Source organism: Tiliqua scincoides, chromosome 1, assembly GCF_035046505.1.
Source record: "Tiliqua scincoides isolate rTilSci1 chromosome 1, rTilSci1.hap2, whole genome shotgun sequence".
Lineage (NCBI taxonomy): Eukaryota > Metazoa > Chordata > Lepidosauria > Squamata > Scincidae > Tiliqua > Tiliqua scincoides.
Window position 1 is genome coordinate 106,794,657 of NC_089821.1, and position 15,341 is coordinate 106,809,997.

Below are 15,341 nucleotides of genomic sequence, written 5' to 3' on the forward strand. Positions count from 1 at the left end.
CAAGGCAGTTGAGATTGCACTCAAAAACTTGCTATAATATCCCATCAAACCCTGCAACCCAATTTTCAACCCAATTTTCCAAATATGTGTACTTGGAATCCCACAGACTTCAGTGAGTAGCTTCCTAGTCATTGTTCTTAGGCTCACAGCTTTTGTTGAACTCTCAGAAGCTCACCCTTTCAAGCCAAAACATATCCTGTGTGATGCTTGCAAATGGTTGCTAAAATTTTCAGATGTTTCAGAGCTCTAAACAGGAACATCTCTTCAGAAATAAATGTTTTTTAGAAATCATTATTCCTGGAGGCTCACTGTGCATTTGCAAGACATGTACATAGTCTGAGTCAGAATCAAAGGGAAAACAATACTGTATGTAAAAAATCTTGTTAAGAAATTTGGGTGAGAGTGATTTTGACTTAGGAGAATTGGATGAAATATGAATTGGACCATTCTTCATTAGATTGAGATCTAAAATGTCTTATAGCGCAATCCAACCCTGCGCTGGAACAGGCGCCTGCACTGTATCCAGCGCAAGATTGGGGCCAGAAGTGGCTCAGTCAGAGGCAACTCTTACCCCTGGATAAGCCACCATAGCCCCAGTGGGTCTCCTCGAACTTGCACCCCCTCAAGAGGTGGCACAAGTCCAAGGAGAACAAAGCAGCTTCGAACCATTCCGCGCTGCTCGGGGAACAGGGTTGGGATCTGGGCCCCTGCCCCTCCTCCTGCTCCCCACCTGCCCACCCCTGGAATGTCCTTCTTCCCCCATTCCTGAATACCTCCCTCCTGCCTCTTCCCTGTCCACCCCAGACCCCTGCATTGGCTGAGCTAGGCTGATGCAATCTTCTCTCCCTGTGTTGGCGTGGAGGCTGGATGCAACCTCCATGGGCCGGCCCATGCCAACTCTCAGCTCCCAGCCAACAGCTGACTTCCAAAAGGAAACAAACATTTGCGGCACGTTTGTGACTCTCCTGGGACTTGTGCTGACCTAAAGGTTAGTTAGGATTGCGCCCCTAGTGAGCAGAGAAGGGGAAAAAAGAGCAAAAGAGAAAAACACATTTTAGAATTTCTTGCTAAAAGTTTTGGAGGAAAGTTCTATCTTATGAACATTCTTGAGCTTAGACAAAAATCAATCTTCATAGCCCAAAAGTATTTATATTTAAGAATGTGCTAGAGTTTAAATTTCAGCTACTTAGGTTATTTTTCATTTTGGTTTGCAGTTCCATACATTTTGAATTATGTTTGAGAAGAGGCACTCTGTGTTTTGAAAGACTAAGTTTTAATGCAAGTTGCAAATTTCATGTGTGTGCATGCGCACACGCACATCCAGGCTTCTAAGTCTGCAAATTAGTATTTATCTTCCATTACTAGTCCTTATCATACCACTGTCTACATTCAAGTTTGTGGCTTCGAATAATAGGTCTCTGTACAGTTAAAATGCAATATTCTCTCTATGAGCAAGTTTAATAAATATAAGGAAGTGGAACCACACTAAAGTGTTCTTTGGTGGGAGAAGTTGAAAAATAATCCAAACACATTTAATTGAAAATAAATAATAAGCTACAGAAATAGGATAGTTAAAATGAGAATTAAATTTAGAATTATTCTTTGTTTTATCTAAGTTTTCACCCCAACCCATTAACAACCCAATTCTAAAGCCGGCAGGTCCACTGGGTGCAGCAATGCCAAAACGGCTGCCAGAGGTCTCATTGGGAGAAAGGGACTTTTGCCCTTTCCCCCGGGGAAAGCCCCAAGCCCCTCAATGGGGTTTCTCAAGTCTTCACTGGCTATTTGGCCAGCACAGACTTGAACAATCCCATGTTGTAGTTCAAGATCCGGCAGGGCAGCACTCCGTCCTCACCTCATTGGCTGCAGGTTTAAGCAATGTGCAATGTGATCAAGTGCCACATGTGTTTTCTTAGATGTGGTAAGAAAGATAAGACAAAAAGGAGAGGGACAGAAGGTGAATCCCTGTTAACACCAAAGAGTCATTTTTTTAGAGTGGTGTTGCTCTTTATGTTTAACGGGAGAAGAGCAATTGTACCAAAATAACAACATTCAGTTATCAGTTAAACACCCCCAAAGCATCAACAGAAAAGAAGAGGTTCTCCATATTGGCAATACCTGGCTTCCAGTCCTAAAAAGAGGAGACAATAAAGAGCTTTATAAGGAAGAAGTTTCCAGCAGAGATGGATGCTCTGATTAGGCTGAGTTTGCTTTAAGAATGCAGCAGTATAATGGAACTCTGAGCTCCTGGAGGGTGCTGGTTTTTAACTGCTGTTTCTTGCAATTCAGCACAACCATAGCCTTCTCACCCAAATAAAGATATATTAAACTGTTGGATTGTTGTTGGCCATGAAAACCTACAAACATATATAATGATTGTACCTTTTAACTTCTGTGTAGTGATAATGGCAATTTGCCAGTGTTTCTCCTGCCTCTTTTTAGGTGGTGAGAGCTTTGGGGATACTGAACCATTTATTTATTTAATTTGCTCTGTAAACAGCTTTGTAAACTTTTTTGTTGAAGAGCACTATATAAATATTCTCAGCAAGAAAGTCTCATGTTGCCTAGCTAAAGCATTAGAATTACATTGGGTCCCAAGTGCATAATAGATCGTGGTATTTTACTTGGCAAACCTGAAGCTCAGCTACTACATGTCAAGTATTTGATGTTTCTTTACAGGGGTCCTCCTGGTGACAGTTGGTGACAGTTGTGACCCAAAATGGGTCATTTTGGTGTTGGGCCTGTAATTCAGACACAAGATGATCTTGGCAATAATTGATATTGAATCATCACTCATTTTTTTTTTCTTCAGGCATAATTTCTGCCTAAGCACCAGAGTGTGTGAGATAAAAAATCTGGTGTCCTGACCATCTAAATAGACAGAGAAGCCTACTGTTAAAATTCATGAGTGGAATCCCTTCAAATAATTCACCAGAAGAATAAAAATAGGGTTTAATTGCACACTTTCAATTTATTGACTAGTGAAAATGAGGTATTAAAATAATATATTTAGCAGTTTAGATTTTCTTTCCTTTGTGGGGAGCCAAGGAGATCAGTTCTTTGAAAACATGTGAAGACACAAGGGTACCTTAATTTTATATTACTTTAAAAAAAACACGCTGTTTTTTGAGACCAGTAAAATTTGAGCTTCATGCTTTGGTCCTCTGAATACAACAATTTAAAGTCCTCTTTAGGCTACTATTGATTTTCATTCATATACCATACCTTCAGTGTCAAAATGTAATAATTTGATTTACTACTTATGATTTTTTCCAAATGAATACTGTGCCATTTTGGCCCAACTATAATCCTCAAAGCAGTCTGCCATGCATGCTGTCATTTAAAAAGATGGTACCAACTGGAAATTTCTATGTTCACTCTAAATATGGAAAATTGACTCTATACATTGGCACTGCAAGGATGAGCAGGCTTCTCTGCGCAGATTCCTTTATGGATCAGGTTCCCAAGTGCAAAAAGGCACTGGACAGGTTATTCTCCTTACTAGATATGAAGCATGTATATCTTTGCACTTGGTAGAATGGGGGCAGTGCCTAACAGCAGCTTCATCTGTTCCATGAAATGGGACCTGCAGACAGCTCCCTTCCATCATCCATTTTATGAACTTCTGGAGAGGTCATTACTTGCTAGATACCTGCATTGATGTCATTTCGCCCACAGCTGTACTGTATCATGCTTGTTTGATTGCTTCTAGCTCAAAAAAATACTGGTACAAACATAGACAAGATACAGTGTTGTCAATCCATCTGAAGTCAGTCATGACTAAATCCCATGGAAGCTAGGGAACATATAGCTTCTGTGAATTATAGCCTAATCTATATGTTTAGCCGGAAGTTCCAATTTGTTCAGTGGGGCATGCTGCTAAGTAAGTGTCATGGTTAACTTTAGATGTAAAATGGCTAGTAAAACTATCTGCTGTTTTGAAGCTGCAGTGCTTCAGCTGTGAAAGTAATTAGAGTTGATCAAGTTATGGATACACAGAGTTCTTTTTGACTCCATGCCTCCACAACCCCTTTGTCACAGACTGAGGCTTAATCTATACATGCAATTAAGGGCGCAATCCTAGGTCGCCCTTACAGCATGTTTGCGTCTCCTGGTGAGTTGGCTAGGCTGGCATGTGGAGGTGTGCATGCAGAGATCCCTCCCTCCCAACAGAGGGACTGAGCCTTGAGTCGGAAGGTTGATGCAAGGCTCTGGGGTGGGTGGGGAAGAGGTGGGAGGAAAGCATTCTGGGATGGGGGGAGGGTGGGCAGGGAACTGGAGGCGGGGCTGGAACCCAGCACACTCAGGAGGTGGTGCAAGTCTGAGGAGACCCATAGGGGCTGCAGTGGTTTCTCCTTACCTTGGCTGAGCCACTTTGCAGCTCCATCTTGCACTTGATACAGCGCAAGATAGGATTACACTATAAGTAAGGTAGTAGAGTTCTGAAGTGGTAGAACTACCCACTTCAGAGTGGGGGACCATATTTGGAGCCTTTTCTTATGCAGCATTGCAGGCAACAGACTGGGTTAAAACGCTTTTCCTAGATGTGGATTTTTTAATTTAATTTTGGAAATATTCAGAAACTGTATTCCATACTTGTAGTCTGAAGTGGCACAGACCACCTTGTTTCTTCTTCATTCTGTTGAAGGTATAGACCCAGCTTAATTTAAGTCAAAATGGGAGGTGGGTAGCTTTTTCTTTTTTTCTTTTTAAAGTGATTCTTTTGAGCTTTTAAAAATCTAGTATGAATATTTTAGTTTTGTTTATGGTTCAAAAACCCTCTCTTGGTGGTAATTAAATGTCCTGCTTGAGTTAGTATTGTACTTTTTACCCTTTTCACATTTAATTAAATATTCATGTGGAAAAATTTTATGAACAATTTGTACTTGTCAGGAAAAGACCCGACTTAACAAATTGTCTCTGTGCAGATGTGAAATTGAGGCAACCTTAGAGAGGCTAAAGAAACTGGAACGTGACCTGAGCTTTAAGGAACAGGAACTGAAAGAACGGGAGAGGCGCTTGAGGATGTGGGAGCAGAAGCTCACCGAACAATCCAATACACCTGTAAGTACACACAAGCATGTTCTTTTATCAGTACATAATTGTAGAAGAATGTAACATTCCAACAAAGGCTGAGATCCAAAGAACTGCTTTTGGAGTGCCGAATGGGTTGCACACCTCCGTTACGGAATTTGTTTCCTTAGCAGACTGTCTTGCTCTATCACAGATGGATTTTGGAACTCCCCTCAGTTTCAAAAGTGATTTGCTGTTTGAGAAACAACCTCTAACTGTTTTAGAGATTTAATTGTTTCCCTGAGGACCTTTATGTACACAGAACTAGTTGCCTGGTTCTTTGGATTTTGGCCAGTTTAATAGTGGCTATAGCATTAACTGCATTGTAAGGACAAAATTCTGTAAATGTATCTCTTTGATTTCTGGCTCATGAAGGGAAAGAGCCACAGATGCATCTGGTCCTTTCCAAAGGTGAAAACAGGGAAGTCTTGGTGCATTTGTTAACCCTGCTCTTTCAGATCACTTGTTCTTTAGTTTTGTTGCAGATCACTATTGTTCTTTGTGCCTCATGTTGTAGTAATAACAAGATAAGCATTTCTAAAATCCCAACATAATGTTCCAATTCCTTTTTGTGGTTTAATATGGAAATGGAGCTTGTGCAGATGTATGCTGAATGAGATCTGCTTCATGGAAGCAGAACACCCATGTGTATGAAGGAATGTACAATCACACTGGCTTCCTCCATTGAAGTTGGTGCCCTTTCTGGGAGAAAGTCGGGGTATATATTCAGTCAGAAAAATAAATAAATGAACAAGTGACTGCTGAAGCCCCCCTCCCGCACACACATTGTAGACTTATGAGGGCAGCAGAGCTCCTATTCCTGTCACAAAATTCGGAATCATTGCAATTTGCTTTGTTTTAAATTTAATCTGCAACTGTAGTAATACTAGGGATTTTTATTTATATTATACTTACATCCCACTTTTCCTTCAAGAAATACCGAGCAGCTGTATGGGCGACTGCCTGGGACCGACACGTAAGACATGACCAGGCTGTGCATTGCTTAATCATAACAGTGTATCAGCATCTTATGCCTTCAGACCATTTGGTAGATCATGATCTTTTCAAAAATTTGCATTCAAGTAAACGGCCTGGAGAGGGTGCTTACCTGCCAGAAACCTTTTTGAAAGCTTGGATTCTGTTTTCAAGACCAGCAATTTTGTTGCTGTAGGTTTTATTGTGAATAGGGCAGAACCGAAAGGGTAGTCTCTTGCAGGAATGAGCATTAAGAAATCTATGCCAATAATAATTTTCTTAGAGATACAATTGTTTCCTTCCTCTGGAAGAAGGAAATCTTAGCATTCCACTCAGTATTTTCCCATATAAATTAAAGAGCAAAACATAAGTAACATTTTCCATGTGATCTTGAATACCTCTTTCAGCAATAATTCCCACTTGATTTCATATGCACCAGAAAGAACTGCCAGAACTGGCCATGTGTATTTCTAGCATAGCAAGGCTGCGTTATTATTTTGTGACATTTACTGTATGTAAGCTTCAAGCAATCCTGTTCCCATTATTTAACTGTGTAGTATTTGAGCTAGGCCGAAGTAATTGGATAATTGTCTCCACCCCACCCCAAATACGACATCTGTTTGAAATGTTGATACATTCTGCATTTGATACAATATGCTGTTCTTATTTTGATTGACTTTTGCAGTATATACATTATAATTTTTAGTACAAGTAACGATTCTGGCCTGTTCGCTGTTTCTGCACCTTCTTTCCGAGGCACAACTTAATGGTGCCTATATGAATGACACTGCATGTGTATTCCAGCTGTGAACATGTAGTAGCGTATAATGATGAAGCATGAGTGTTTCCCAGAAGCAAGGTGCTCTGTGTTCTCAGTAGGTAGCCTGTAGGCTTCCTTTAATGTCTGCAAAGATCCAGTAGCTAAGATATGGGCCATCACCTACACGGTGCACAGCATGAAACATAGCCCTAATGAGCCAATCTTTCCACCAGCAGGGCTAGGAGTTTTTATGCCGCACTTGCTTATTGCTTCTGCTTTTCACTGGCTGGCTTTGCTGGAAGGAAGGTGTTGTGTTAGGCCAGTTGTGCTTAGCATAAACTTTCTTTCTGTCAGACATTAACCCAGCTCTCCTGTTTAGAAGAACATGCAATCCCATCAGAAAAAAAAAAATCAGAATAATGCAGACAATAGAGAGAGGAGTCTCTAAAGTTCTTAATGAATGGTCGTACAGCTGGAAGATTTTTGAAGAATGGAATGTCTTCCTGTTTCCTAGACTGCCTCCCCCTTTCAGAAATTCTCTTCCATATTTTTTCCATAAACAAAAACAGATCCTAGAAACATGGCTATAAATAACGTCTCTTCTTTAAGGTGTTTCTTGAAAATGATGAGACTTTTTGACAAGTGATATTCCTTTGCAAGGGTGGCAGCAGAATCAAATTTAGGTGAATGAAAATAAACTGGCAGACTAATGTGGATATTGTTTTTCCTTTTCTTATGGAAAATTCCTTTGTGACAGCTCCATATGGTTGAACATCCATAACGAGGGGCAGTAGAAGGTGACTTAAGGGGACGATCATAAAGCTTGCATGATTGAATGTGTCCCCCTCTCAAAAAAAAAAATCTTCCACATAGAAAACTACGTAGCATCTCACATAAAAAGTCTAAGCTACAACCCCTTTCCTGATTTCTAGTCTTGTGAATGGACATTCAGTCATCTTGAACCCTCACATACAGTCTGAAATGCACTTTTCAGAATCAGAGAATCTATCTAGTCCTTTTTGCATAGCCCCCTTTTTTCAAACTTCCCATCCCCTCAAAAAAATTGTAATTTCTTCCTTTTACATGAGTTGTAATTTTGAGGGTGCATGTATATTTGTGTGTGTTTCTGTAGAAATTCATATACACAACCTGCTACAAATTAGGGGTGGGGTTCTGTATCACATACATATTACCCTATAAATAATAGCCAGTTCCGAGACTCTGTCACTGTTACCAACAATCAAACTTCTGGGCAGTGCTATGAGGTTGAAGTAATGCGATGATGTTCATAAGGGCTGTGTCAGTTGTTATTGGCTCCCCTTGGGTTATATGATATAAAGAAGCTGGGGTGCAGATGTTTGTAAGGCAAAAGTGTCCCTCATTTCAGACACACTGTATTTTCCAGGGAGAGACAAAAGTAGATTGTTTTAAGTTTAAGAAAAAATGCAGTGAGACATAAGAGAGGTGCAATGCCAGAGGTATGCAGCAGGCCACCTGATTATTGACCTTTTAAAAAAGAAAACCTCCTCAAAGTTTATGGTCAGTACAGGAATGCATGATATTTGTGGGAAAATGAATTGCATGATGTGTCAGCAGCAAAATCTCCCTAATGGTTGCCTTTATTCATGGATTATTATACACCATGAACCATCATTTCATACCATTTCAGAGAAGCTGGTATCTTGCCCTTGCGAGATGAAAATGAGGGTTTCAATCACCTTCTTCTTAGGCCTGGACCACACCATAGTCATGGTGTGAGCCTCAAGGATGGTGCTAGAGAGGGCAGGCTAGTTAGCATAAGGGCAGGGTGATGTCAGAAGTTGTGATATTGCAATTCGTCTCTGCAGCACAAGGCTGAAGCATACAACACACAGCAATGTGTCTAAACAAGGTAGGGTTTAACTTCAGCACAGGCCTACCAGAGCTGAATCCCTAGGGGTTGATTTTGAATGCAAGCCTAATCTCTGTAATATAAGAATTATACAGGGAGAATCTCCCTCATCACCGAGTGAGACACATCTAGCCCTAAAAAACGAAACAAGTGCTTCTTGGACAAAGGGGGCTGCAGTCCAGCTTGGGCCCCAAAAGCTAGAAATTACACATGACTTTTGTTCTCCGGTCACTCCAAGGCTGCTACTTTGGCTAGCATGCCAACGTCACAATCCTGTACATGTTTACTTAGAAATAAATCATGCTGGGCTTACTGCCGGATAAGGACAGAATTTTGCAGTCTTAGATTTTAACAGGGCATGGTAAAAACCAGAGAATGGCTGGAGAAACATTATGAACAGAATTACTTTTGTTTTTTAAAGTGACTGCAAGCCCATCATGTGGAAAAAAGACTGCAGTCAAACAATTCTTCAACAGGAACATCCTCAATTCAGTTATACTCAGTAAATTTCAGCCATGGAGCTCAGCTCTGTGTCAGTTCAGGCAGCAAACTGTATCTGAAGTAAAAAGGAAGGATTAATTAATATGCAAGAATTAGCACATAGAAACTTATGTCAAGAATTGGAAGCAGATGGAGACACATGCTAAGCAGAGAGTTGTCAAGTTTAAGGGTACTAAGCGGCAGCTGCACGACACCTGCTCTTGCCATTGTCAAACACTGCGGTGACATCGAAATGGAATTGAAAGGAGGACAAATTGAACTGGCTTTTTTGTGATTATATGATGGAAACTCTTCTCTCCTAGTCACAATTCACACATGCAAATAGTGGCTGCTTCTAATGCAGCAACTGCTTCTAATGCAGCTGAAGGGTACTCCATGCATTGAGCCATTAATGTGAAACAACTTGCTATCTGATTTTTCCAGCAGTGTTTTCCATGACATTGCAAATATATGCAACATGCAAACACTTTTTATCAGTTTGCAGTGACATGTTATAATTACTTGAACTGCACGACAAGTTGCTTCAAATCACTGGCTTGCTGCATGAAACTCCTCCCTATTGTATTGGCATGTGCAAAGCAGGCTGTAATCCTCAGACCTTTTATTCAAGAATAGTTACACCAAAGTTTTGCAGGGCACTTCAAGTACATCATGTAAGCTGACCGCCCTCATTGTTGGAGCCATTCTAGGTGGTAACACAAAGGTGTCTTCTCTGTGTTGCTCTGGTTGCCTGGAATGGCCCTGAGGGGTAGGAGCAGCTTACGTGGTGGGTTGAGACACCCTTAACGGGAGCAATCCTAACCCACTTTCCAGCATCGACATAAGGGCAATGCAGTTTCAAGGTAAGGGAACAAGCATTCCCTTATTTTGAGGGGGCCTCCATGAATGTCACCCAACTGCAGGATGCAGCACACAACCCATTGGCACAGCTATACCAGTGCTGGAAAGTTGGTTAAGATTTGGGCCTTAAAAACCTAGTGCTGTGCCCCCCCTCCCGGAACACTATTCCTCCAGAGTTGTTATAGTCAAGAATATTTATATACCACTTTTCAACAAAAGTTCACAAAATGATTTGCAGAGAAGATAAATGATCCCCTGTTCCAAAAGGGTTCACAATCTAAAAAAAATGAAGAAACAGCTGCCACTAGAAAAGACACTGCATTGGGGTAAAGAGGGACAGATACTCTTCTCCTGCTAAATAAAAGATAAGCGTCACTTGAAAAAGTGCCTCTTTGCACACTTAGCAGGCAGTTGACATATAAGAACACATCTTGCTACACCTGGGGAGCATCTCATTTTTCCTCAGCACCCTGAGTCCAGATAAGCCCTACTGATCTGCAAAACAGAATAAGCAAATTCCAGTTCACCCTGTTCTGGATTTTCATACCCAGTCTCCAGAGCTCAACTCAACCATTTTGAGACACAAGCAAGGTCCTTTACCATATTGGGTTTCAGCTCTTGAGGACCCCAGGCAGGGCTTTTCTAAACCTTGAGTTCATCAGGGTGCAGAAAGAGAATTAGAAAATGAAAGTCACATTACCACTCACATTACCACTTCCACAGCAGGAGTCCCATTTCAAACCCAATGATGAATGAATAAAAAGAGTTTATTGACCTTAAGGTAAGTAGGATAAGGGGAATGTGGAACAAATACCTTGCGAAAGAAAAAGCACTCACTGTTAGAGGCACAGCAGAAGTTCCTAGTACAATAAACTTTTGTGAGTCTCCTAAAAGACCATTGAGTGTTCTCAGATCATTAGCTGTATCAACCTCAATTCTAATGTCTTTCTCCACCCTGTTGCCACAGAATCTCTTCATTCATTTTCTGAGTAAATTTCCACTGCCAGTTGGTTCCATCAGTATAACTCATGCTTTTTTATTTAGTGCATTTCTATCCCATCCATCTTCCCAGGAGCTCAGGGAAGCATGCATGGTTCTTCTCTTGCCAGTTTTATCCTATCAACAAACCTATGATGTAGGTTAGGCTGAGACTTAATGATTGGTGTAGTCACCCCGTGAGCTTCATGGTGGTAGGGAATTCAAAGTTTGGACTCAATAGTCTGAACATGTCATTGACAAGACCCTGATGTTTAAATCACAGCATGTAAACATCCCTGATTCATATCATTTAGGATTACTTTACAGTTTACACAGGCCAACACATATTTTGCTTCCTTAAACATTACACCAATTCCTGGGTATATTTGGGGTGCTGATTCCAAAAATGGCATCCATTTTGCCCTATCACGTCTAGTTTTGGAGACACGGCATAGCCTCATTAGTGAATGGTTCAAGCAGCTTTCTCATCAGGAAGCCTACACCATGGCTTCCTCGTGAGGAAGCTGCTTGAACCATTCACTAATGAGGCTATACTATAGCTCCAAAACTAGACGTGATCAGGCAAAACAGATGCCATTTTTGGAATCAGCACCCCAAATTCATATCAAACCACCATAAGTTTGGGAAAAACTTTTCTGACCCTCGGTTTTGTAGGCCTTTGTTTTACATGCACGCGTGCATATAAACACACACAACATTTTGTGTATAAGCTTAGTGTAGAAACTTCAGAATATGTTTTCAGTTACATGTACCACATAGGTACAAGCACCAGGAAGCTGAAATTTTTTGTGGCTCCCTGTCATATATATGTGCAGTTCCTGCCACATGGTCTGTGGTGTGACTCTTAAGTTTCCAGGACAAAGCTTTCTCAAGGTGCTTACTATGTCCTAGCATGCTAAGATCATTTCAGTGCTCCATGCTTTGCAGCTATTACATATAGAGCAGTGTTTCTCAAACTGTGGGTCAGGACCCACTAGGTGGATCGTGAGCCAATTTCAGGTGGGACCCCTTTCATTTCAATGTTTTATTTTTAATTAATATATTAAAAATAAAACATTGAAATGAAAGGGGACCCACCTGAAATTGGGTGGGTTGACTTGATGCTTGATGCTACCCTGGTTTGTGCCTGCATTTGGGGAAATGTTACAGACCTGTAATTTTAACAGGCTGCTATGTACAGTGGTGCCTCGCAAGATGAATGCCTCGCACACTGAAAAACTCGCAAGACGAAAGCGCTTTTGCGATTTTTTTCTGGTGACTCGCAAGACGAATTTTTCTATGCCGTGCTTCGCAAGACGAATTTTTAAAATTAAAAAGTTGAAGTTTTGTGCTTGAAATTTTTGAAATCCTCTGTACAGTATGTATGCCTTTAAAGAGCACTTAATAAACACTTTGTAAACCAAATTTGACTTTGTTCTGACTTTTTTTGCCCATAGGAACGCATTAATTAAATTTCAATGCATTCCTATGGGAAACGGCGTTTCGCAAGACAAAATTTTCGCAATATGAAACGACTTGCAGAACGAATTTCGTCTTGCGAGGCACCACTGTATATGGTTTAAACAATGATAGTCAATGGGACTTACTCCTGAGTAAGTGTGGGTAGGATTGCAAAAAAATTTCCTGCTTGATGATATCACTTCCAGTCATGGCATCACTTCCAGTGGGTCCTGACAGATTCTCATTCTAAAAAGTGGGTCCCGGTGCTAAATGTGTGAGAACCAGATATAGAGTGATTTATCAGTCTACCAATCAAGAATGATTGTCCACCATTTTTGTGGACAATCTGCAAGCTGGTTATTCCTGGCAGCACATGACAATGGCATGAAGCCTTTCTGCTATCCATATTATAGTTATGGAGCATGGAGCATTTGTCACATGGTGGCTGTTTACCCCAGCCTTTGTAAGTCCAGGGTAATGCAACAAAGAGTATTAATTGAACTATAGGAGAAAATGGAGAATCTGCAGTCGTACTCTGTACGTACCTTGTGTACATACAGTATACATGTAGCTCCCAGTCAAAGATCTTATGTACATTAATTTCTAATAAAAGTTCACAATGTTTACACATGCTTTATTAGTTTATCAGTACTAATAAACATACTTAAAGTAAGGGTTAGTTCTACTTTCACTGAAATTCTTGAGAGTATGTCTTTTGACATCAAGGGTTACATCCACAGTTATGTTTCTGGTAGGAATCCTACTTCTAGTGATGTTCCACAGAGTTAGTTGGGGTAAGTGGCAGTGGCAGGAGGTCCCCACCCCCATTTTTAACCCTTTTTTCTTTTTACTTCCACACTGCTGCCAGCAGTTATTGAACTTTTCTTGGCAGCCAGCCCTGTCACAATTTTTAAAAACTAGAATACATGCTGTAGGACCATTTCCTGGTACATGCTGGAGAAAAAACAAATAGCCATTGTGAATTCTGTCAGTGATGCTCAAGTTGCAACTCTGTGCAACTGTGCACAGAGGCACGGGGGGGGGGGGAAGCCCCAGCAACAACAAAGTTAAGTCCCCCCCCCAGCAGTTGTTAAATTTTTCAAAAGGGATTTGATGTTAAAAATGATTGCAAGGTATTCCTTGCATAAATGCAAGGAGTTTGGATTTGGAATTTTCCTTACACAAACTCCATGGGTAAGGCCTTCCATGAGTGCCAGGGCTTTTCACCAGCTTTGAACCAAGTACTTACAACTCTGACTCTCGCATCAAAAGAGACACTAGAATTCAACACAATCTGTGGGTAAGTTTGTTATGGCCATAACTTGAGACATCTGATCATGAATAGGTTTTTCCATCCCTAGCATTGGGAATTTTAAAACATTTTAAGTAAATCTGCCATTTGGTTTTTCGAAGCAGAACAACACAGTTGTGTCTGTTGCATTGGAAGAATTGGGTTATCAGGGCAGGCAGTGCTGCAAAATTTTTTACCTCGTACAATGCGACATTTCCATTTTCAACATGAAAGCTTTGCGCTACCTGTGGTGGCTTGCATATTCATTGGTGGTGGTGACGCTATCTTTGTTGTTTTGAAAAATAATTCAGCCAAGTCTTTTTAGTCTAAATTCTTACTTGGCCTTTATGTTTAGACTCACTAATAATTTTACTTTCTCTTGATTGCTAACTAATCTGGTGGTGTCTTTTGCCAGGATTTTAAATTGGTTCTAACTTTCCTTTTTTTCTCCTCTATCCTTCCTTTCCTTTTTCACTAGTTTTGCTTCCCTTTTGCTGCAAGAATGTCTGAGGAGTCTTACTTTGAATCTAAAACAGAGGAATCAAACAGTGCAGAAATGTCGTGTCAGATCACAGCAACAAGTAACGGGGAGGTAGCTGGCATGAACCAAAGTCTGAAGGCCTTGATGATGAAGGACTTTGGGGATGTCTTCTCTATGAACCAAGTAGGATCTGTCCTGCATTCTGGGATGCAGATCAATATGCAAGCCAAAAAGAATTCCTCCAAAACCACCTCTATGAGAAAAGGAAAGAGAGTCAACATGGCCGTGGGGTTCCATGAATTCGACTTCTCAGGTGATGAGGATACCGATGACGATATTGATTTTGATGATGACACTGATAGCAGTGAATGAAAGAACCAAGAACTTTAATGTGGCATCTAACCAAAAGGGGGGGATATCCAGAAAAAGAATTCTGCAAATTTGATTTAAAGTCACTTATAAAAACCCAGCACCATGTTGTTTTGTAGGCCAGTTTTATTTCTTGTATGTCAGAAGTCATGTTACTTATGCCTATATATCTACATTTTTCTTTAAAACTTAGAAGTAAATTGTCAAAAAAAAAATCATGACTTTTAAAAATAAATTTTCTTTTTATGCTGCAGTATTAGTAGCTTGAGTATGGAAATGTTTATGGCTCAATGCTATGAGAAATTACCAGACTCTCCCAGGGATATTTTTAAATTACAGAAACTGTTGTTCAATATGCATATTATATTGGTGTTCTTGTAGGTTTCTTTAGCAGATTAACAAATGAAAACAGAATATGCTCCCCTTTGGTTTTTCCCTGTCAGTCCTGTGGCCCCAATCCAAAGATGCTCATGGCCAGGAGCAATCTGTGCTTAAGGATCTGGCCTTCTGCCCCTTCACTTGCAAACCAGTCCTATGGGCTGTAAGCACAGGTAGAACTGTAAGCACTGGCAGAAAGCATTCATGAAGTGCTTTCCAGTAGCACATTAAGTAGTACACTGCTGGATTCCCCAGTCCCCTGCTAAAGGTGGTAAGGAGGCGGGGGAGGTCTCAGGTCTGAGGAGACTCACTGTGGAACCGGAGCTTATGTGGGGATAAGGGG

The 15,341-nt window shown here is 40.7% G+C and overlaps 1 protein-coding gene across 1 annotated transcript in view; it reads left to right on the forward strand.

Moving 5' to 3' along the window:
- The window catches only part of MAP3K20 (mitogen-activated protein kinase kinase kinase 20), a 129,109-nt gene that overhangs the window by 68,845 nt on the left and 44,923 nt on the right, over nucleotides 1–15,341 (forward strand). Inside the window, exon 11 of the mRNA XM_066612242.1 lies at nucleotides 4,929–5,064. Within this exon, the coding sequence (XP_066468339.1) occupies nucleotides 4,929–5,064 (136 nt within the window). The remainder of the gene's footprint in view (nucleotides 1–4,928; nucleotides 5,065–15,341) is intronic.